Source organism: Pelodiscus sinensis, chromosome 2 (genome assembly GCF_049634645.1).
Source record: "Pelodiscus sinensis isolate JC-2024 chromosome 2, ASM4963464v1, whole genome shotgun sequence".
NCBI classification, from domain to species: Eukaryota; Metazoa; Chordata; order Testudines; family Trionychidae; genus Pelodiscus; species Pelodiscus sinensis.
This window is the reverse complement of record NC_134712.1, coordinates 3369758-3393306: the sequence shown is the minus strand read 5'-3', so window position 1 is coordinate 3393306 and position 23549 is coordinate 3369758. Positions and strand designations below refer to the sequence as shown.

The 23549-nt window shown below is 56.1% G+C and overlaps 1 protein-coding gene and 1 long non-coding RNA gene across 2 annotated transcripts; both read right to left on the bottom strand.

Annotated features, from left to right (window-relative positions):
* Positions 1-218: 218 nt before the first annotated feature.
* Positions 219-3468, bottom strand: LOC102460129 (lymphocyte antigen 6 family member E). Its single transcript, XM_075920007.1, has 3 exons — positions 3310-3468; positions 1797-1916; positions 219-487 (listed from the first exon to the last, which is right to left on the bottom strand). Exons 1-3 carry the CDS (start codon positions 3359-3361, stop codon positions 330-332), a joined length of 330 nt encoding a protein of 109 aa, XP_075776122.1. The 5' UTR covers positions 3362-3468; the 3' UTR covers positions 219-329.
* Positions 3469-18196: 14728 nt separating this feature from the next.
* On the bottom strand, positions 18197-22734 carry LOC142826679 (uncharacterized). Its single transcript, XR_012900879.1, has 3 exons — positions 22603-22734; positions 20760-20879; positions 18197-18735 (listed from the first exon to the last, which is right to left on the bottom strand). It is a non-coding gene; the product is annotated as an uncharacterized LOC142826679 (long non-coding RNA).
* Positions 22735-23549: the final 815 nt, after the last annotated feature.

Below are 23549 nucleotides of genomic sequence, written 5' to 3'. Positions count from 1 at the left end.
GGAAAGGAAATATTATAGAAACTGGCCGAGATAGAACTAGGAACCCTCTCTGCAGAGTAGCATTCTGGATCCTCCTGCCTCACCTGGCCAAACCAGTCAGCCCCGCCCAGTGCCAGGACCACGCAGAAGAAGGCCATGCATCTTCCAAGAGACAAGCCAGGGGACCACCCCAGGAAGAAGGGCAACAGAGATGCTGTTTGCATAGAGGCCTGGTGGCGAGGATGCAATGCACAGAAGGTGTCGGTCTCTCATTGGGGAAACTCGGGCAGGTTCGTCGGGGCCTCCTCCCCAAATCCGTCTCTAGGGAAGGCCCCAAGCCTCTTGCCCCATCACTGAGCAGCTGGCTTGAGCGCCGGCTTCCCCCCCACGTTGCAAAGCGAATGCTGGCAGCAAGCGGTGGTGAAAGAGGCGATGCCCAGGTTGATATTCATCTGCGGGCAGATCGGGGAGCATTTCTTGGTGATCTGCCTGTTGACGGTCCATATGCCTGGAGCATGGAGAAGGAAGAGAAAGCAGCTTAAAAAGTCTCTCCCGCGCGCTGAGATCTGATAAAGGGCTTGAGCTGATCCTCTAGGGTAGGGGTGGCCAAGATATCCGTGCATCCAGCGTGAAGAGCCAGGGCAAAGTTGTGGAGCAAAAAAAAAAAAACTGCCCCTTGGCCCCTTTCAAAGGAGCCCCCATCATGTTTGGGCGAACCAAAAAAAAAAAAAAGAAAAGCTCTGCCCCTTTAAGAAAACACGTTTAAAGGCTTTTTGGCCACATCAGGCTCCCGCTGGCTGACAACGTCTTGGCAGAAAATATGCAAATGAGATCACGACTCATGCAAATGAGTCCCTCATTAGCATATTTTTGGCAGAGAACACTCATAGTGGAGACGTAGCCTAGGCGACGATAGTAACTTAGTCCCTCCATTCGCCTCTCTCCACTCCTCCCGCCGGCTCTGTGCACCCCCTGCCTCCTCCAGCCAGTTGCAACAGGGCAGCAAAGGGGCTGTATTCAAACCGGGGGAAGGGTTTCTAGACGGCAGAGCTGGGACAGGACTTTCACCCCCCCACAAAGGCTGGAGTGTTTGACCCCGGGGTGCTCACGCCACCCTGCAGGTTCTCCGCCTTCCAGACACACCCCTCCTGGGAGGGCTGCAAGTCCTAGACCCGTCCCCTGCACAAAGGCTCCCCCGTTCTCCACTCTCCGGGAGTCCCCTGCAGTGTTTTCTGTAAGCTGAGGGCTTAGGCCACCACCGAAGAGAAATCCAGGTGCCCCCCAGCTGATTAGCAGAGTGCCCACAGCTGGCACATGTTTCTATGGGTGGTGCACATCTGCACATGCCGCAGCGCATATAACAAAATTTATTCCGCCCATGGATGGAAAAATCAGCAGGAACACTGGTCGCTAGTCAGCGATCCTGGCCCCGCAGGATGGTTTGGGGTAGCCCCCCAGGATTTGCGCTTTTGGGGGCCCCATAGCAGCCCCCTCAACTATCCAATGGAGGGGTCCCATGGGATTACTTGGGGGCAGGGTGTTCGCGGGGTGCAGTGGGCCAGCAGGATGGCAGGTGGGATGAAGTGGAGCAGGCTGCCAAGCCACCCTGGTTGCCCCCCTGTGGTGAGTGCGGGGAGGAGGTGACCCCTGCTGCCCTCCTGTGCCAGCCCCCTGGGCCGCACTGCTTAGAGGAGGGGGCAGGGGGCAGGGTGAGGTCGAGGGGCGGGGCTTGAGCAAGGTGGGAGGAGCCCTGTGCCTGGGATGGGGGGGTGCCCAGGCCCCGTGCGTCCCTCCGGACAGCCCTGCCGGGCACGTACCTAGCCCTGTGTTACGAACGATCGTCAGGCAGTGCCGGTCCGCAGCCGCGCACTTGGTGAACTTCAGGCATGTCCAGTTGCTGGCCTGTTTCTCGCACGTGAAGCACCACAGCGAGGCAGCTGCGGAAGGGGAGACACGAGAGGCGTTAGCCGGCGGGGTGGGGGGGGCAGGTCTCTCCTTAGGCCCTGCCTGTGGAAGCCAAAGCACCCAGAGCCCGGAGGGAGAGGAGCTTCTAAATCCACCCACCCAGCCACTGCACCCGGCCCGTAGTAAAACCCCTCACGCCCAGGGAGCTGGGGGGAAAGGGTGCGGTGCATCATCCCACAGCAGGGTGCTCCACCCCCGTGGGGGAAGCTGAGGAGGGGGGCATGGGAGCTGGATTCAGCCTCCAGACCTTGGGTTCCCCACCCCTGGGCTAAGGGAAGCAGGTACCTCCTCCGATGGGGGAGAACCTACAGCCAGGGCACAGGGGGTCTGCCAGGGCATCTCAGGGGCCCGTCGCCAGCTCCCACCGGCTTCCAACAGGGGATTGCAAATCAAAGAGGCTGCCACACACCACTCTACCCACAAGGGGGCACCCTCTCTGGTGAGCCACCCCCTCCACTCGCACTACGGCGCCGTGCAAGGCCTGGCACGAGGGCAGGGGGGGGGGGGTTAGTCTGGCACCTGTAAGTGCCGCTGTGCAATAGAAACAATAAACATCCCAGAACTTAGTCCCACCTTAACCAGCCTGAAGCCCGTTAGAGCCCCCGCGAGCATGGAGCAAACCCCCTGAAACCCCCAAACCGGCAGGGAATGGAAGTGACGCGGCCGGGCTGCGCCCCGGTGCCGGGAAGTCAGTCCATGGGCCAGTAGTTCCAGCAGGATTCGAATCCGCCTCCGAGGTAGAATGTGGATGCCGCAGCGCCGGGCGCTGAGCCGGCGGCTTTGCCCACGAGACACCCGCCCCCCCCCCCCCGGCGGAGGCCTGTCAACCAGGCTGGGTTTGTGCTCTCCAAGCACCGAGTCCCCCCCCCCTCAGAAACTCCTTCTCCTTCCCCCCCCATCCAAAAATTGTTCCCCTCTGGCCTGCGCTCTGGCACCGGAGAGTGACCAAAGGGAGCTGGCAGCAGGGTTAACCCCCCCACACCCTGCCCTGGCCCCACGGCCTCTCTCGCGTGGCCTCAGCTCGGTGTCGCTGGCCCAGCGGGCGAACACCCTCCCCCCACATGGGCAACTTTCTGGGCCAGCAAAACCCACCAGGCCACATGGGCTGGGGGGTGACGCATGGGGCTGGCGGGTAGGGCCCGGCTCCTAGGGGACGGGTCCCCCCCCCAGAAGCAGGTCCTGCCTCCAGCGGCGTGAGGGGGGCAGTGGGGTGCTGCCCCTGGTGGGGGGGGGAGACCACAACAGAGCATCTTGGGCTTCCAGCCTGGCCAGGCTCCTTGCTCCAACCCCCCACGGCCACCTGCCGCCACGAGGCCTCTCCAGGGCCCCTCCCCGGGCCAGGGGGGCAGAACAAAGCAATTTCACCTGGCTGTGCGCACAGGACGGCGGCCAGCAAGACAGCAAGGGCGGCCTTCATCTCCCCCGGCTCTCGGCAGCGTCTCCCGGGCAGGCTGCTCCGCTCTGCCAGGCTCGGGTGCCGTGACTCGGGAGCCAGCAATTTTGAAGGCTGGGTCCCCGGCAGGCTGGCTTGGGAGGGGCGGGAGGCCCGTGGGAGGCAGCTCTGTCTCGCCCTGCCGTGGGGTGTGACGGGTCCCCTGGGGAGGGCAAGAGATGGGCGGCTCCCGGTCCCCACCCTTCTGCCAGGCAGGATCAGCAGCAACCAGGGCCAGCTCCGGGGCGTGGGGCGGGGGGGGCTCGTATTAGCATTACAAAGGAGAACTGGTGGAGCCCCCCGCCCAGGAATCTGGCAAGCCGTGGGCCCCTCCCTGGGGCCCTGCTCAGAGGCAAGGCCGCCCCCCCCTCCCCCGAGCCCCACCTCTGGGGCTGACAAACAGGAGCTTTTGGGAAAAGGCCGAGGGAAGGCGGCCGTCGTGCGGGAAAAGGCCCCACCGCAGCCCCAAAGCATGCAACGGACAAACGCCCCTCCCCCCCGCGCCCTACGTTGGGCAGCCGCCCGTGCCTCAGTTTCCCACCTGGCCGCATGAAGGTCTGAGGAACAAATGGCCCCTTCAACATGCCCCCCGCCCTTCCCCGCGCTGCACCCCACTTCCTTCTCCCCACTGCTCCCTGCCACGGCCCCCCCTTCTCCCCCCGCACCCTACGTTGGGCAGCCGCCCGTGCCTCAGTTTCCCACCTGGCCGCATGAAGGTCTGAGGAACAAATGGCCCCTTTAACATGCCCTCCGCCCTTCCCCGCGCTGCACCCCACTTCCTTCTCCCCACTGCTCCCTGCCACGGCCCCCCCTTCTCCCCACTGCTCCCTGCCATGGCCCCCCCTCTTCTCCCCACTGCTCCCTGCCACGGCCCCCTCTCCCCGTGTTCTCCCCTCTGCTCTCAGCCATGGCCTCCTCCCCCTCTTCTCCCCACTGCCCCCTCTTCCCCTCTTCTCCCCACTGCTCCCTACCACGGCCCCCTCTCCCCCTCTTCTCCCCACTGCTCCCTGCCATGGCCCCCTCCCCCTCTTCTCCCCACTGCTCCCTGCCATGGCCCCCTCCCCCTCTTCTCCCCACTGCTCCCTGCCATGGCCCCCCCCTCTTCTCCCCACTGCTCCCTGCCACAGCCCCCTCTCCCTCTCTTCTCCCCACTGCTCCCTGCCACGGCCCCCTCCCCCTCTTCTCCCCACTGCTCCCTGCCATGGCCCCCTCCCCCTCTTCTCCCCACTGCTCCCTGCCATGGCCCCCACCCCCTCTTCTCCCCACTGCTCCCTGCCACGGCCCCCTCCCCCTCTTCTCCCCACTGCTCCCTGGCACGGCCCCCCCCTCTTCTCCCCACTGCTCCCTGCCATGGCCCCCTCTCCCTCTCTTCTCCCCACTGCTCCCTGCCACGGCCCCCTCTTCCCCCCACTATATGTGTGTGGTGTGTGTGAATGCGTGTCTCTGTGTGGGTCTGTGTGTGTGTGTGTGTCTGTGAGGTATGTGTGTTTGTGTGGGTCTGTGTGTGCATGTGCACGTATGTGTGTGCATGTGCGCGTATGTGTGTGTGTGTGTGTGTGTGTGTGTGTGTCCATTCAGACCCTGCTCACACAGCATGTCTCTGGGGTCAGGACACACCTGGCTGGACATTTGCAGGCGCACTCCTGAGTAGATCATTGCCAGAGCGGTTAGAGCTGGTGACTGCGTAGAAAGACGTGACTCAAGCCCTGTGTTGCTGGCAATTTAATTGGTAAGCAATACAGGAGGAGTTGAGAGCAGCCGTCAACTACCTGAAGGGGGGCTCCAAAGAGGCTGGAGAGAGGCTGTTCTCAGTGGTGGCAGATGGCAGAACAAGGAGCAATGGGCTCAAGTTGCAGTGGGGGAGGTCTAGGTTGGATATTAGGACAAACTCTTTCCCTAGGCGGGTGGGGAAGCGCTGGGCTGGGTTCCCTAGGGAGGGGGTGGCGTCTCCATCCCTGGAGGGTTTGAAGTTCCAGCTGGACAAAGCCCTGGCTGGGATGATGGAGTCGGGGTTGGTCCTGCTTCGACGTGGTGACTCCCGAGGTCCCTTCCCGCCTTCGGATTCCCAGAATTAGACCCAAACGGCGAAGGGTGCAGGGAAGGGCTGTGACATACAAGCAAAGTGACCGGGGCTCGGGCAGGCACGAGGCCGGCGAATGCTCAGGGGAGAGCAGGTTCCCAGCGCGTCTATTCCAGACCGTCTCTTTCTAACATTGGTTCAGGCCGCTGATGCAGGGCGGGGCGGGGGGGGAGGGACAATTGCCCCAGCACCTGGTGATTCAAAAGGGCCCAGGGCTCCCAGCTACTGAGCTGCTACTGAGCTGGCACCTGTCGCCCCAGGCCCTTGAAACTGCAGCTGGAGCGCTGCGTGGGGCACTCCAGCTGGCTCTGAGGGCGGGGCGGGGCGGGACATGCCGCGGGCGGGGCGGTGCTGAGGGATGGCTGCCCCTGACCCCGCCCCTTTCACCTGAGGCCCCGCCCTTTCCACCCGAGGCCCCGCCCCTTCCAGGAGCATGCCCCGCCTCCCTCCATCTTGCCCTAGAGCAGTGGTTCCCAAACTTTTTGGCATCACGCCTCCCCTTTTTGATTTTTAAAAAACTCTCACCCCCTCCCCCAAATAGCAGCAAAACTTGTGGAGCAAAAAAAAAAGAGGGACTGAACAGGGCAGCAAAACTTGATGGGGGGGAAGCTGGGTCACCTCACGCGCCCCCCAGTTTGGGAACCCATGTCCTCGGGCCTGGGGAAGCTGTTGGCTCCCCTGCATTGGTCTTCTTTGGATTATAAATGCTCAGCTGCAGGAAGAGGTCGATCCGGCTGTACAAGCTTTGCTGCACAGCCAGGGCCGCTGGAAGTGTGACCCGGCCACGCCCCAGTTGGAGAAGCGTGGGGTTAGTTATGTGTGTGCTCCATTGGGGGCAGGCCTGCGGTCCCTTACCCATGAGGGGCTCCCGCTGGTCCTACCCCACTGGCGCATGGACCCCTTGTGCATCCGATTAGGTACCTCCGAGATTTCCCAGCCTATTGCAATGGGTCATATTGAGTGAGAACCCTCCCAAGAGCCGGCTGCCCGTCAATGTACCATCCCCAGCCCCGGATTCGTAGTCGCCGGAGGAACAGGAGGAGCAAGGCTGACCCCAGGACAAACGGGGGCAGACCGGGTGGGGTATCGGGCAGTCATGCTCTGGATTCTGCAGCAAGAACAATTCCACCGCTCAGCAGGGAGTCTGGGAAGTAATCCCATGATACAGAATTGCACCACCAGGGAGGAGTAGTTAGCCCGGATTAAAACTGGTTTCAGCGAGTGACTATTATACACCTCGGCTGTAGCAAGGCTTTGGCCGCAGCCCCACGTGGCGTTGGGTGAAGCAAGCAGGAGCAAAGCAGGCAGAGTTGTTGACTCAAGTCCCATGACTTGAACTCGAGTCCGACTTAAGTTGCCTAGGCGACTCGACTTGCGGGTTCATTGTTTAGAACATAACATAAGAACATAAGAACGGCCGTACTGGGTCAGACCAAAGGTCCATCTAGCCCAGTATCCTGTCTGCCGACTGACCAGCACCAGGTGCCCCAGAGGGGGTGGACCGAAGACAATGATCAAGCGATTTGTCTCCTGCCATCCCTCTCCAGCCTCTGACAAACAGAGGCCAAGGACACCATTTTATCCCCTGGCTAATAGCCTTTTATGGAGCTAACCTCCATGAAATTATCTAGTTTCTTTTTAAATTCTATTATAGTCCTACCCTTCACAGCCTCCTCTGGCAGGGAGTTCCACAGGTTGACTACACGCTGTGTGAAGAACTTTCTTTTATTAGTTTTAAACCTGCTACCCATTAATTTCATTTGGTGTCCTCTAGTTCTTCTATTTAGGGAACTAATAAATAACTTTTCTTTATCGGCTCTCTCCACACCACTCATGATTTTATAGACATCTATCATATCCCCCTCAGTCTCCTCTTTTCTAAACTGAAAAGTCCCAGTCGCTTTAACCTCTCCTCATATGGGACCCGTTCCAAACCCCTCATCATTTTAGTTGCCCTTTTCTGAACCTTTTCGAAGGCCAAAATGTCTTTTTTGAGGTGAGGAGACCACATCTGTACACAGTATTCCAGATGTGGGCGTACCATAGTTATATACAGAGGCAGTAAGATATTCTGGGTCTTATTTTCTATCCCTTTCTTAATAGTCCCTAGCATTCCATTTGCCTTTTTGACTGCTGCTGCAACCTGCGTGGAAGTTTGTGACTTGAGACTTGCTCATTTTGTTAAATCGACTTGGTGAAAAAAATTGTCCACAAATGCCGATATGGATGGCTTGTACAAAAGCGACTTGACATTTTTAAAATTAAGACTTGAGATTCGACTTGGGACTTTACTCGAAAGTGACTTTAGGGACTCGAGACTCGGCTTGGACGTGACAATGATGACTTGAAGACAGCTCTGAATGCAGGCCCTGCAGAGCTGCCCTGACATGGACACATGATGGGTGGAACAGCCGCAAAAGAAGAGTCCCTCTTAATGGAGCCGTGTCAGAGGGGTGGGAGGTTTCCTGTGGGGTTCCACAGGAAGCAGTTCTGGGTTTGGGATTGTTTAACTTTAGCAGCCTGGATGCAGGAGCAGAGAGCAGACAAAGCCCCCTAGCAGATGATACAAAGCTGGTGGGATGGGGGGGAGAACCAATTTCCCTGTAAGCTGAGTGCTTGGGGGTCCCTCAAGAGAGATTCACGTGCTACCCCGCTGATGAGCACCCACAGCCGGCAGCTTGTGTTTCTACTGGTGGTGCACATCCGCACATGTCCGATTAACAAAATTTATTCTGCACACGAATGGAGACCAATAGAGGGCGCATTGGAGGGGGGCAAACACTATGGAGGACAGCGCGGCAGGTCAGCGAGATCTGGTTAAATTGCAGAATTGGGTTCTAGAAAAAAAAAGAAATTCAGCAAAGCCAAAGGGAAGAGGCTGCAGTTAGGGAAGAAAACGCAAATGCACAAACTGGGGGACACTGGCTCGGCCGAGGCTGGGAGCCGGGGAGGGTCCCCACCTCCATGTGAGCATAGGCAGCCCGGGAGGTGACAGCCGCTCTGTTCGGCGCTGCATTGGCCTCAGCCCGAGACCTGCGTCCACTCTGGGCACCGGCGTCGGGCCAGGCTGGGACCCAGAGGCCAGCGACAAAGGTGACCGAAGGGGAATGCAGCCAGATGGGCAACGGCTGAAGGGCCTGGGTGCGGGGGCAGCAGGTTTGCAAACATTATGGTGATGCCCAGAATGCCCAGAGCCCAAATCCTTCTCCCACCCAAACTCCCCCCACCCACCTGCCTAAGGATCTGGGAGGGAGTTTGGGTGGGGGAGGGGTGCAGGCTCCAGGAGGAGGTTTGGGTGGGGGAGGGGTGCAGGCTCTGGGAGGAGGCTTGGGTGGGGGAGGGGTGCAGGCTCTGGGAGGGGGTTTGGGTGGGGGAGGGGTGCAGGCTCTGGGAGGAGGCTTCGGTGGGGGAGGGGTGCAGACTCTGGGAGGGGGTTTGGGTGGGGGAGGGGTGCAGGCTCTGGGAGTTTGGGTGGGGGAGGGGTGCAAGCTCTGGGAGGGGGCTTGGGTGGGGGAGGGGTGCAGGCTCTGGGAGGAGGCTTCGGTGGGGGAGGGGTGCAGGCTCTGGGAGGGGGTTTGGGTGGGGGAGGGGTGCAGGCTCTGGGAGTGGGTTTGGGTGGGGGAGGAGTGCAGGCTCTGGGAGGGGGTTTGGGTGGGGGAGGGGTGCAGGCTCTGGGAGGAGGCTTCGGTGGGGGAGGGGTGCAGGCTCTGGGAGGGGGTTTGGGTGGGGGAGGGGTGCAGGCTCTGGGAGTTTGGGTGGGGGAGGGGTGCAAGCTCTGGGAGGGGGCTTGGGTGGGGGAGGGGTGCAGGCTCTGGGAAGGGGCTTGGGTGGGGGAGGGATGCAGGCTCTGGGAAGGGGCTTGGGTGGGGGAGGGATGCAGGCACTGGGAGCGGGTTTGGGTGGGGGAGGGGTGCAGGCTCTGGGAGGGAGTTTGGGTGGGGGAGGGGTGCAGGCTCTGGGAGGGAGTTTGGGTGGGGGAGGGGTGCAGGCTCTGGGAGGGGGTTTGGGTGGGGGAGGGGTGCAGGCTCTGGGAGGGGGCTTGGGTGGGGGAGGGGTGCAGGCTCTGGGAGGGAGTTTGGGTGGGGGAGGGGTGCAGGCTCTGGAAGGGGGTTTGGGTGGGGGAGGGGTGCAGGCCTCAGTGAGCTGCTGGGCTGTCCACTGTCACTGCACATGCTCCTGGGGCCCCCCCTCAAGTCCATGAAGTTGCCTCCCCCATGCCGGGTGTATCTGCTATCATGTGTGTCTCCAATGCCAAGTTCTCTTTTTTGCAATGCAGCGACCACAGCTGCCCGCAGTATCCAGGATGTGGGTGTGCCAGGGAGTTATACAGAGGCAGGAAGATATTCTCTGTCTTACTCTCTATCCCTTTGTAAAAGATTCCCAACATTCGCGGGCGCTTCAGGGCGTAGCCGAGTTAGTCGGTTACAGAATAAAACAACAAATGGTCCGGTAGCACTTCATAGACGAACAAAACATGTAGATGGAGCATGACCCCATTGACGTGGTTTGTTCGTCTATCAAGTGCTACCGGACCATTTGTTGTTTTTGTCCTAACATTCTGTTTGCTTTTTTGAGGCCACTGCACACAAAGTGGCTGTTTTCCGGGAACTATCCACAGTGACTCCAAGATCTCTCTCTCCAGTGATAAGAGCCCCCCCTCCTGAGACTTTCACCCACCACAGAGGCTGTCTGACTTGGGGTGGAACCATTCTACCCTGTCCTAGAAAGTCTTATCTATGCGCCACTCTGCATCCCTGAGCAAATCCAATTCAGCCACCCTGTTCTCCAAAGCCCACACACGCTCCCTGAGGGCCAGGTGTTCCTTGCACCGAATGCAGACATACACCCCCTGCCCAGAGGGCCTTCACAAAGATGCTAATTACCTTACCCATTACGAAGATAGCCTCCCCACTTATCACCCCAGATTAGCCATTCATGGACTCAAATAGCTATTCCCACCCTTCCTCTCCCTCACCCCATCTTCTGTACTAAAGTCTGATTTGTCAGTTCAAGAATGTGTTCACTTTTTTATTGTATTTCTTTGGTATATATGATCAGGGCTTGACAAACGGCAGCGAAAGCCACTCGCCAGCCCTGCACTGTGCGAGCAAGAGCCGCATTGTGCATGCACGCGCCACCGGAAAACAGGGCGCACGGCTGAAATCTACTCACCACGGGCGAGTAGATTCTATAGTTTGTTGAGCCCTGGTTATGGTCATGCCAATACTCTTCCAGAATACGAGCTGAGGAAGTGGGTCTGGCCCACGAAAGCTCATCACCTAATAAACCATCTTATTAGTCTTTAAAGTGCTACCTAGCTTTTCCTTTTGTTTTTACCCAGAGGGCAGGTAACCATATATGCTACATTGGGGGCAATAAATAGGATAGCCCCCTCTCTACTTCTGGCCTTCTGCCTGCCTCCTCTCTTTTTGTTCCCGAGGCTTATCCTTTCTTACTGTTTATTTTTTAAAGCAGGTAGTTTGGGGTTTTAGGGTTGTTAAGTGTATCTACCCCCTCCCAAACTCTGCTTCCGAGCTCCCCTGTTTAGCCGGCCTTCTGTTTCTTATCTTTTCTCTGGAGCACCAGACGGGATTTGCTAATGACAAGGTTTCTGTTACCTTCATCATCCTGCCTCCCTTGAGAAACAAACTCCTTGGGCAAAGGCCTTCCAAATTCATCAGAGTTTTATTGAAAAATCTCCGAGGGGGAGCCCTGTTAGTCTGTAACTAAAAAAACAGCCATCGTCCTGTCTAGGGTTGCCAGATAGTTTCAACAAAACCACTGGACACACTCTGGCCCACGAAAGCTCGTCATCTAATAACCCATCTTGTTAGTCTTTAAAGTGCTACACAGTCCTGTATTTTGTTTCAGCTACAGCAGACTAACACGGCTACATTGCTATCACTGGACACACTTGACATGACATCACAATCCACATTCCATCCCATTGAGAGAATACTGGACGGTTCTATTTACTCAATTAGACTTTCTCAATTTGTTTCCCGACCAGAAAGCTCAAATACTGGACACCCTAGTCCTGTCCTGTAGCACCTTAGTGCCAGGGTAAGGAACGTAAGGCCCCCGGGCCGGATACGGCCCCCTGCTTGCCTGGATCCGGCTCTCCCCTCCCCCAGCATGAGGGACCCCACGCTGGTGCTCCAGTCCCCCTGCCGTCCCCCCATGGAGCACACACAATCTATAACCTCCCTCCCCCTCAGGTTCTAATGCATGGGTTCCCAAACTGGGGGGGCGTGAAGAAATTCTGGGGAGGGTGAGGTGACCCAGCTCCTCCTGCCCCCCCCCCCCCCCCCAAGTTTCGCTGCTATTTTTGTTTTTCGGCCCCGGTTAGTTCCTTTTTTTTTTTTTTTTTTTGCTTAACAAGTTTTGCTGCTATGGGGTGGGGGTGGGGGGCGTGAGGGTGTCTCAAAAATCAAAAAGGGGGCGTGATGCCGAAACGTTTGGGAACCGCTGCTCTAGTGTGTGATGGGGATGCGGGGAGTGTCTTCATGCTTCTCACTCGGGGGCCATGTCAGTGAGGTGTGTGTTTGGGGGGGTTTTTTGCTTCTCTCCTATGTGAGGGCCCTCCCCAGACTGATTTTTCTGTGGGTCAGCAGCCCCCCCCCCACCCAAAATAGGTCCCCCACCCCTGCCTTAGAGACTCACACAAATATACAAATAGTATCATGAGACTTGTAGGCTCTAGACCCTCCTGCGCCCCGGGCAGCGGGCAGGCGACGCACGGCGCATGTGTGGCTCTGTCCCCCGGCACGCTGCACACCTTACAGCTGCAATCGGGCGCACGGCATCCCCCCATAGGTTGGCACCCCAGGCAGCTGCCTAGCTAGCACCCCCCTTAATCCAGCCCTGCGTGTAAGCACCACCAACCCTAACCCTAACCCTGTGCCCCTCGCTCCATACTTGTCACCCAAGGAAGTGGGTTGTGCCCACACAAGCTCACGAGATATGTTTGTGCGTCTCTAAGGTGCTGTGGATTCATTGTTTTCGAATTCATCACAGTCACACTCTGGCTGTGTTGCAGTTCACATAGCTGGAGGGGAACCCCCAACCCTGAATATTCACACCACCAAAGTGCCTCCTGCCCAGATAAGTCATCCCCCATTTATTGGGCCTGTTTAGTTTGGAAGAGAGGCCGTTAAGGGGGGTTGTGATAAGAGTCTTCAAAGGCTTGAAAAGCTGCCCTGACAAGTGATGGAGAAAAGTTGGTCTCTCTGGCCCCACAGAGCAGGACAAGAGGCAGTGGGTTCAAACCACAGCCGTGCCGATTTAAATCTCAGGAAAACCATCCTGACAGCCGGAACAGTAGGATAGAAGCGCAGAAGCTCAGGTAGGTAGTAGAAGCTCCTTCATGGGGTGTTTTCCAAAGGAGGCTGGGGAGCCATCCAACCTGGGTGTAGATTAGACACAACAAACCCTGACTCTGCCCAGTGGGTTAGTCTGGATGACCCTGGCCGTCCCGTCTAACCCCACAGCTCTAGGATTCGTTCTCTGAAAACGTTGGCCTCCTGCCAGAAGTGGACAAAAAGGCAGTACAGGAGTGGAGCCCCCACCAAGAAAAAATAAAAGTCGGTGCCTGTGTATCGTGGGTCTGGAAACGGTTTGGGGAAAAGCCATAAAGATGATCTAGGGTTTGGCAAATCTGTTATATGAGAGGGACTAAAAAGATTAGGTTGTTCAGTTTAGAAAACAATATCTCTAAGGGGGAGATCTAATAGGGGTCTACTAAACCATGAATGGGGTGGGAAAAGTGAATAGAGACACATTATTTGCCATTTCCCACACTACAGAAGCCAGGGGTTATATAATGACACTCACAGGCAGAAGGGGTGATGAAAAGGAAAGATTTTTTTTTACACAATGCGCTGTCAACCTGTGGAACTCACTGCCAGGGGATGTTAAGACGGCCAAAAATAGAACGGGGTTACAAACAGCTAGAAAAGTTCACAGAGGATAGGCCTGCTCATGGCTATTAGCCAACGTGGTCAATGAGGGAACTCCGGTGCTTGGGGTGACCCTAAACTACTGACTGCTAGGAGTGGAATATTAGGGATTCACTCCAAAATTGCCCTGGTCTTTACAGGCTCCCTGATGCTCTGAAACCAGGCACTGTCAGAGGCAGGATACTGGGCGAGATGGCCCAGCGATCTGATCCAGTCTGGCAGTGTCTATGTTCTTACGGGCTTTGGCCTTCAAGCCACACAAAAGCTATGAAAACCAGTGCTTCCATGCTGGAATTTGCTTCCCTAGTGGGTCCAGCATTATCCAAGCTTGCTGACCTTTCCCCAGGGGGGCAAAGTCCATCTCCGGCCCTAGGCTTAACCCTGGCAAGGGAAGGGCAAGGAGATCTGGCATTTGGGGTTGAGTCCGTATTTGGCTGACACGAGAGGGGACATAGAATCATACAATCATAGAACACTAGGACTGGAAGGGACCTCGAGAGGTCATCGAGTCCAGTCCCCGGCCTTCACGGCAGAACCAAATACTGTCTAGACCATCCCTGATAGACATTTATCCAACCTACTCTTAAATATCTCCACAGATGGGGATTCCACAACCTCCCTGGGCAATTTATTCCAGTGTTTGACCACCCTGACAGTTAGGAACTTTTTCCTAATGTCCAACATAAACCTCCCTTGCTGCAGTTTAAGCCCATTGCTTCTTATTCTATCCTCACAGGCCAAGATGAACACGTTTTCTCCCTCCTCCTCATGACACCCTTTTAGATATCTGAAAACTGCTATCATGTCCTCCCTCAATCTTCTCTTTTCTAAACTAAACAAACCCATTTATTTCAGCCTTCCCTCATAGGTCATGTTCTCTAGACCTTTCATCATTCTTGTTGCTCTTCTCTGGACCCTCTCCAATTTCTCCACATCCTTCTTGAAATGCGGTGCCCAAAACTGGACACAATACTCCAACTGAGGCCTAACCAGCACAGAGTAGAGCGGAAGAATGACTTCTCCTGTCTTGCTCATGATAGCGATTTTCAGGTAGCTATAAGGGTGTTATAAGGAGGAGGGAGAAAACTTGTTCATCTTGGCCTCTGAGGATAGAACAAGAAGCAATGGGCTTAAACTGCAGCAAGGGAGGTTTAGATTGGACATTAGGAAAAACGTTCTGTCAGGGTGGTTAAATATTGGATTAAATTGCTTGGGGAGGTTGTGGAATCTCCATCCCTGGAGATATTTAAGAGCAGGTTAGATGATCTAGATGGTGCTTGGTCCTGCCATGAGGGCAGAGAACTGGACTTGATGACTTCTCGAGGTCCCTTCCACTTCTAGGATTCTATGACCTCAAGGAAGAGGAGGGACCCCGGAGGGGGGTTGGTCAGATGGAGGATGCAGCTGCTCAGAAAACTGCGGACGCTGCTTGAATGTGGCTTTGAGATCACGCACAGACCAGGAGAAAAGCAGGTAAGATTGGTAAGGATATCACAGTGTAATTGTTAACATGGTTAGCCGACGAGCATCAGCTGATCGGTTTCCGTTACGGTGACATGCCGGCTCCCACTCCTGCTCCCGGGGAGCTGGCTGGCATCCCACGCTGTGGACTCTGCCATATAAAATCATATTGCAGTGACCACGGTGAAGCCAGCTCCCCAGAAGTGGGGCCAGCAGCCAGGAAACCAGCTCGTACATAAGGTTTATATTGAAGAGCCCACGGTGCGTGTAACTGCTAGGAAATTTTTAGAGGTTCCGCGGTTACATTTTGAAACCGATCTTTTCCATCCCTAAATGAGAGTGCTTAGCCCGCATGTCCGTACTGATGGAATAGCTGACTGTCCTCGCCTTGGCATGCACCCCAGGAGCTGATCAGGGCGTGGGAAAAGTTGGTTGCTGAAGGAACACCACCAACCCAGATGGCTCAGATCTGTCAGGTGCCGCTGTGCTTGGCTCCGCAGGTGGAACAATAGCAGCAGGACTGCAAGACCAGATCCCAGCCCAACGTAACACTCCCATCTGGTGCTTGTGCTTATGCCTCAATCATGCATCACCGTGGGCGTCGTCCCCTGGAGTTATTCTTCTCCGCAGAAATCGCACCCTCAGATCCACCCCGGCCGCTTTGCAGAAAGTTCTGCAGCGTGTTGTGATTTGCTCTTGGAGCTCCCGCACGTCAGCCAGAAGGAGCGTGGTTCTGCTGAAATATTGCGGGCGGAACCTTCTGCAGCTTTGAGTCACCTTCTGGCTCGCCCACGCCTGGCGGGGCCTGTCTCCCCCTGCAGCCTGGCTGAGTCCGGTGTCACTGCCCGACCGTCCGACGGGTCCTGGCTCCCTCCTTCGGCTGCGCTGCCCGAGTGGCCAGAGGGCTGGGTGAGGCTCCGACTCCTTCTCATGGTGAACAAGAGGGGAGGGACACTCCGCCCACCTTGGGACTGCCACCGCCAGTGTGGCAGGAATGGCCCCATGTGCCAGATGCTGGCAGTCGAGAGGCTGCTGTGGCAGAAGTAGACAATTCTCAGAGTCCTCTATCCTATCCCCCTATCCCCCCGTTGTGGTCCCTTTTCTAAGCTGAACCGCCCCAGCTTTGTAAACCTTGCCTCATGCATGTGGTCCCTTAACCCTTGCTGTCTTTTTTGAGGGGGGAGGACCAGAACGCCACACAGTGTATTTGTGGTGGGGATGTACCCGGAGCATTGGACAGTTTGGGGTGGCTGCCTCAGTCCACGCTCGGAGGACCCTGTGACACACGCTCGGAGGACCCTGTGACAGCCACCTCAGGCCCCTGGGGGATTATGCCCACTCGTTTCATCAGTCCCACGGTGCTTTTGGAACAGACTGTGAGGAACGGACGCTCCTTGGAGGTGTTTATTCCCAGGCAAGGCCAGAAATTTCCGGCAGGGGAAGGGGCTCTCAGGAGTCCCATGAATCTCAGTGTGAGGAACAGACAGTCTCCGCTCTCCCGACAGACAGCCCCTGACTTCTGCTGCATCAGCACGTTCCTTGGGAGCGACTGGCTCACACCGAAATCCCCAGCCCACCTGTCAGGCAATGGTTGTTGGCATCTCATCCCATTGCGTATGGCCAGCAGACTCACCCGGTGCTGCCTGGGTGCTTCAGGCCAGGACCTTGGGGATGTGTGGGGAGGATGGGGGTACAGGAGGGTGGCTGTTCTCTTGAGTTCTCGCTCCTCCAATCATTGACCTGATCTGGGACTAGAACCCACGACCCTGTGCTTCCCAGGAAAGCGCCCTATCCCCTAGGCCACACGGGAACCCACCCTACCACCTTGCCTTCAGGGAGCCACACACCCAAACACACCAGGGCCTGTTCTCTCCCCCGTAGACCCAACCAGCCACCAGAGAGGCCTGTTCGCTCCTGACAGACAGACACACGGACGGATGCACTCTAAAATCTACAGAGCGAGAGAGCGCGCATCTGTCCGTCGGTGCGTCGGCTTGTCTGTCTATTCAAGAACGCCTCCTAGACCGTAAGAGCTAGGACCACCACATTTGGTAGGCAGCTTCCTCTTACTTTAACTTGAACCAAGGCCGGGGGCTGTTTGTGCCAGGAAAACGGGAAGTGCCGGGAATGGGACTGTTCCCCATAACCTGGAAAGGGAGGGGGCAGAGAGAGGGAAGGGCCGTGATACTGACAGCGGCCACTGGGGACAGCAGCAGCACACAGAGCGGCCAACAGGGCCGGGGCTCCATCATCTTGCCTGTCCGCACACCGGGAAGGTGCCCCCTGGCCCAGACCTGGAGCCTGCCCCTCCCCCGTGGAGATCCGCCCAGAGCCTGGCCCCTCCCCAGACAGCCTGCAGGCTCTGGGGGGGCGGGGAGAGGTGCTGGAGGGGGCAGCAGCCTCTGGACCCTGGTCTCCGACATCCTGCAAGCCGTGGCGGAGGGCAATTGGGTGGGGCGGCTGGCAGGGGAGCACTGCCCCGGCCCCCTGGGAGGAGTCACTGCCACCCTCACTGCCACGGGAGGTCCCCCTCCTCCCAGTCCCCTACTAGGGTTGCCAGATGGTTTAACCAAAAATACCGAACACCCTTCCCCCCCAAAAAAAGAAACATCTGGTTAAAAATTCTGTTGAGGGGGGAAAAAAAGGGGGAGACCAAAGTTGTTGAGCAAAAAAAAAAAAGTAAAAATAAAACAGTATTAAAACAGCATGGCCCCTTTAAGAGTCAGAATAGGGCCATCTTGTTTTCTTGACTGAGCCAGAAGGCAGCTTCCCTGCGGAACCAGGTAAGCAGGGGGGCAGGCATTCGGGGGGGGCGGGGGCTGGGCCCAGTTGCTGAGTGTGTCGTAGGGTTGCCAGGTGTCCGGTATTGACCCGGACAGTCTGGTATTTTTGCCTCCTGGCTGGGAAAACCCCCAGAAAATACCAGACATTTTAAGTATCCGGTATTTTCTGCATTTTTTTTAACCAGACAGGAGGCAAAAATACCAGACTGTCCGGGTCAATACCGGACACCTGGCAACCCTATCCCCTACCCTGAGCCCCCGGCCCTGAGTCCTGCACCTCCCACCTTCCTTGACTTCAGCACCCCCTCCCTCTGCCCTGAGGCCCCCCACACCTCCCAGCCCTCTGCCCTAAGCCCGCCACTCCCTGCTCCTCCTCACCCCCAAATTCTCACTCCAGCGTTCATTTTCGAAAAATACAGTCATCGAAATAATGCATGTCTATTTTTCATTTATTTTTCAAAAAAACCCAAAACAACCCAGTGTTCATTACAGACTTGAGCAATGCCGGATACATCTGCTAGTGTGTGTGTGTGTGTGTGTGTGTGTGTGTGTGTGTGTGTGTGTGTGTGTGTGTGGAGAGAGACTAGGGTAGCACCTGTGGGACCCATTCAGGGATCGGGACCCCATTCTGCTAGGTGCCACAGAGATAAATAAAACAGCGGCCCTACTCCAAAGAGCTCACAAGCTAGAGCCCAGCCATGCTGGTCTGGAGAGGGCAGCGTTTTCCAGCGAGGCCTCCCGTGTCCCCAGCCCCTCGAATGTGGCCGGGCAGGTTCTGGGTGTGCAGAGCTGCCTCCGGGAGCAGCCCCGTGGTGGGAAGGGCGATACGTTATTTCCGTACGAGATCAAGACAAGCCCCTGATTTGCTCACACCTCATTGGCCGGTCCAGATAAGGAGCCAGATGAAACTGTCCCAAATCCTACCCCACCGCGTGGTGCTCATGCCAGTCGCCCCGCTCCGGTTGCAATAGTCCCCTTGGCAGCACGAGATAGACGTCGTGCCCAGCATGGGGCTATGGGGGTCTACTTTACACATGGGCAGACACAGCTTGGTGATGCACGTCGCCCCGGAAGAACCTACATCAAAAAAGAAACATAGGCGGCCGTGGGTGCAGCTGCCTTCCCCTCAAGGCGGTCAGCCGGCCTAGTGGGGAGAGCAGGCTCATGTACTAGCTGCACTGGCATGCAAGGCCTGAGACACCTTCATGATCACAGCAGCCACTTCCCTACACAGCACCACGTGTGGGACGCTGCACGCGGAGTTAAGGCAAACCATAGAGTCCTTGGCCCCTTGCTTCCTAGAGAGCACAAGGCTGTGATGTGCAGGGCAGGGCCAGCTCATGAGGCACATGTGGCTCTTCACCCCTGAAAGTGCGGCTCTCAAAGCCTCCCCCCGGCTCGTGAAGCTGCCCCACGTGTCCCTACAATTGGCCCCCGGTCCTGGCCCCCTGTACTGATGGGAGCCAGATGTGGCCTGCTCGTGGCTTTTAAAGGGGCAGCGTCCTTTTTTTTTTTTTTTTTCTCAACAACTCTGGCTGTGGAGAACTGGTCCTTTTTTTTTTTTTTTTTGCTCAACAATTCTGGTGCGGCTTTTCGTATTTTTTCCGCCATTGTTTTGGCTTGAGGAGAGCCAATTCCCTGCTGTTCCAGTGGGGCCTTAAGGCCTGGTTGCTTAGGTACCATTGAAAGCAACGGTAGTGAGGCAGCTTTGCACATCTCTGCCTCCGTTCCCCACCTGTTCAATGGCACTGCCCTCTCTCACAGAGGTGCGGCCAAGATAAATGCATAAAAGGCTTGGAGCGGCAATGGGGACCAGCGAAGCACCCGAGGGGTTATTTTGCTCTGCACGGAAACACACGGTGTTGGTGTCTGCTCTGCCGCTCCTCTCCCAACAAGGAGCGACCAAGAGCCAGGTTGTGATGGTGACAGGACTCCCACTGTTTGCAGCTGGTACAAGGTCCACTGCAAACAGCTCCTGGGTGGCTCGCCATACCGCACCAGCAGGGAGAAAGCGCTGTCAGACTGGCCTCGGGGAAGATCCCGGAGTCAGCTCTGCCTGGTCAGGCTCTTCCCCCTGCTGTACTGGGAGTGGGTGGGTGATGTCCAGCAACATCCTCCTCCCACACATCTGGCCACTCCCCTTGGGGGCTGGAAAACACTAGCAGGTAACATCAGCCAGCTCCCCAGGCAAAGAGGTAGGTCAAAATTCTGACTGTCTCCTGCAGACGTGCTCTGGGAAGGGTGTTTCATCTTCCTGGGTTCCCAACACGGCCATGCACGGGCAGCCACAACTCAGAGCTAAAACCAGACATACCGGCTGCGTCTAGACTGGCATGATTTTCTGGAAATGCTTTTAACGGAAAAGTTTTCCGTTAAAAGCATTTGCGGAACAGAGCGTCTAGATTGGCACGGACGCTTTTCCGCAAAAGCACTTTTTGCAGAAAAGCATCCGTGCCAATCTAGACGTGCTTTTCCGCAAAAAAGCCCCGATCGACATTTTCGCGATTGGGGCTTTTTTGCAGAAAACAAATCTCAGCTGTCTACACTGGCCCTTTTGCCTGAAGGGGAGCAGAATAGTATTTCCGCAAGAAGCACTGATTTCAGACAGTAGGAAGTCAGTGCTTTTGCAGAAATTCAAGCGGCCAGTGTAGGCAGCTGGCACGCTTTTCCGGAAAAGCGGCTGATTTTCCGGAAAAACTGGCCAGTCTAGACACAGCCACTGAGTCCTCTGCTTGGAACACGCACTGACTTCCATGAATTGCAGGGACTTTGTACAGTTCCAGATGGACTGCAGTGCTTTTTTAATGATGTGCTTCCTGGTTCTTAATAAGGAGACTACTTAGCAATTATATAGGGCTATCCTAGTAAACAAACCTTGATTAAGTCTCCCAGCACCCTAGTGAAGTAGGCTGACTGAATATGATTATTTCTTTCCAAAGCTGGGAAAAGTGGGGCAGAAGGAGTGGAAGTGATGTGACCAAGGCCATGGGAAGAGTCAGTGTCATACAGCATGTGGAATTAATGCAAGCATTCCCAGTTCTCAGTGCTGTGCCCAGATCAGTAGGCAGACACTCTGCCAGCCCCTAAATGCTGCAACTTACTGGACTTGTCAGTGCCGGTTATTGTTACACAGTATTTGTCACCGTTGTCGCAGTCAGTGGGTGCCAGACACTGGTCATTGCTGGACTGGGCCATGCACGTGTAGCATTTTAGTGAGTGAGCTAAGGGAGGGAAAACACGATGCAGATCACAGGCATGTTCTGATGAGAGCTCACAAAGGTCTGTAACACATGACACCCCCCCCCCCCGTTCCTCCATCTGCCAACCTGTCTGCTCATAAACACCTAACCCACATTACAATACAGGTTACCTCTCTAAACTGAGAGACTCTTTGGTCCAGCAACACTAGCAGGACCGTGGGTCTTCCAGGACCAGAAAGTCTCAATGGAGGGCTGGTGTTTGGGAATCCTGCAGGCTGCCAGCAGCGGGCTGGGAGTCTGGCATGTGGCCCAGTGGAGCCGGCAGGGCATCAGGGCTGGTGGCGGGGAGAGGGGGACAGCAGGCTAAGGCTGGAGGGGCTGGGGACGGGGGGCCAGAAATGACCTCCCCTGGCCCAGCAAAATCCCTCATCCTGGCTCAGTCTGGTCCTAAGGATACCAGACCAGGGATGTCCAACCTTCGCACTTTTCAACACCCATCCGAAAATAACTGATTGGCACAGGGGTTTCTAATTGGGATGTTAAATCCCGGTTAATCAGTTAACTGGCTAACCAGTAAGTTTCCCCAATGTTTAACTGCTTAAGCGACCAATGTGGGGTCCTGGACTGGGGACCACTGCAGGCTGGCTGTGGGGAGGGCGGTCTTCCTGTGGCCAGAGCCCCCCCGCGGTGGACCCCCTGCGACACTGACGCAGCCCTTTGCCCATGGCTGCTTCACTTAACTGGAACCAATAAACATTACGGCTGTGTCTACACTGGCCACTTATTCCGGAAAAGCAGCCGCTTTTCCGGAATAACTTGCCAGCTGTCTACACTGGCCGCTTGCTTTTCCAGAAAAGCAATGACGATCTAATGTAAAATCGTCATTGTTTTTCCAGAAAAACTATGCTGCTCCCGTTCGGGCAAAAGTCCTTTTCGGGAAAAACTATTCCGGAAAAGGGCCAGTGTAGACAGCACAGTAGTCTTTTCCGCAAAAAAGCCCCGATCGCAAAAATGTCGATTGGGGCTTTTTTCCGGAAAAGCGCGTCTACATTGGCCATGGACGCTTTTCCGGAAAAAGTGCTTTTCTGGAAAAGCATCCTGCCAATGTAGACGCGCTTTTTCCGGAAATACTTATAACGGAAAACTGTTCCGTTTTAAGCATTTCCGGAAAAGGGTGCCAGTGTAGACACAGCCTACCTGTTTAGAGTGATGCTAACTGGGCAACCGGTTCATTTTTCACATCCCTAGTTTCTATGCCAGATCCCTGCACTCAACGCTTCCTAGCAGGAAAACCCTCCCACAACGAATGCACAAGAGCACTTGTGCAATTCTATGCACACGAGACTGGCGTGCGTCATTCTCTGAGATAGGAAAGTGTGATCGGCCTCGGTGGACAGCGGGGCACAGTGACGCACGCGGTCCGCCTGGCGTTGCCAAGCTTTCGGTAGTCGGAGAGGGCTGGGACCAGGCCAGGAATGGATGGAATCCATTGTACAGAAAGGGTCCACAAAGTTATTTCACTTACAGCTGAGACACATCACGCTGGCGGCTGCAGGGGGAGGGAAGACTCTATTCTGGAATCAGATGCTAGATAGAGCTGACCCCTCCGGTCCTCTCCAGAAATGCTGGTCTCCAAGCCGTAACGCTAGCAACACACGTCATCTCAGAATACAATCCCCTACCTCCCCCGCATCCCCATCCTCTCTTGCATTGTCCGGCCCAAGAGAATTGCTGGAAACCTCACCTTGCCCAGCGCACAGGACCGCAGCCAGCAAGACGGACAAGCACAGCCTCATCTTGGCTTGCATTCCTCAGCCCACACTGCCCGGGCAGCATATGTACCTCCCCAGGGCACCTGTGACTACGAAGGCAGCAATTTTAATGCTCTGTTCCTGATTCGGGCTGGATCACTAGGAACAACACCGATCCACGTGGCAGCTGTGCCAGGGAGTTGCTGCAGGCTTATGGGGCGCTGACGCCTCATGGGAACCAAGTTCTTGCTTTTCCCACATGGCCGTGGTCCCAGCTTGCGTGGCCTCAAGGGGGCTGAGTGCCAGGGGGCAGCTGGGAGGGGTTAGGGATGAGGTCACACCCCAGACTGTAAGCCTAGTGATTCTTTTAAGGAAGCATCATAAGACTGTGGACATCACTTCTTGAGCAGAGCTGTGGTAATAGCTGGAGGTGTCCTGCTTCCCCCCAGTTGTGTTAGGACTCACACTAGTAAAGTCGGGTAAAGGAGCCCGAGCAATTAGAAAGATACTGTCCACCCACGAGGTGTTTGAGCATTTTACACTCTCCACAACTCAGGGACGGATACGTGACTTTTATTTTAAATACGCAGCAGGTTGCAAATAAACAAAAGGAAATACTGACTCACACAACGCACTGTCAACCTGTGGAACTCCTTGCCAGAGGATGTGAAGGCCAAGACTAACAGGGTTAAAAAAGATCTAGACAATTTCCTGGAAGACAGGCCCATCAATACTTACTAGCCAAGATGGGCAGGGATGGTATCCCTAGCCTTTGTTTGCCAGAGGCTGGGAACGGATGATAAGGGAGGGATCACATCCGTGTTCTGTTCAGTCCCTCTGGAGCACCTGGCATTGGCCGCTGTCTATACTGGGACTGAATCTACACTGCCGGTTTTTTTGCAGCAGAAGATATGCAAATTGCGCTCTCATTTTTATATCT

What these genes read in the sequence shown, in the direction of transcription:
- LOC102460129 (XM_075920007.1), bottom strand. Translation starts at nt 3,361, where the DNA reads ATGAAGGCCGCCCTTGCTGTCTTGCTGGCCGCCGTCCTGTGCGCACAG. An exon ending in CGTCCTGTGCGCACAGCCAG is followed by an intron (nt 1,917 to 3,309) that starts GTGAAATTGCTT and finishes CCCCTTCCGCAG; the next exon opens with CTGCCTCGCTGTGGTGCTTC. An exon ending in CGTTCGTAACACAGGGCTAG is followed by an intron (nt 488 to 1,796) that starts GTACGTGCCCGG and finishes TCCATGCTCCAG; the next exon opens with GCATATGGACCGTCAACAGG.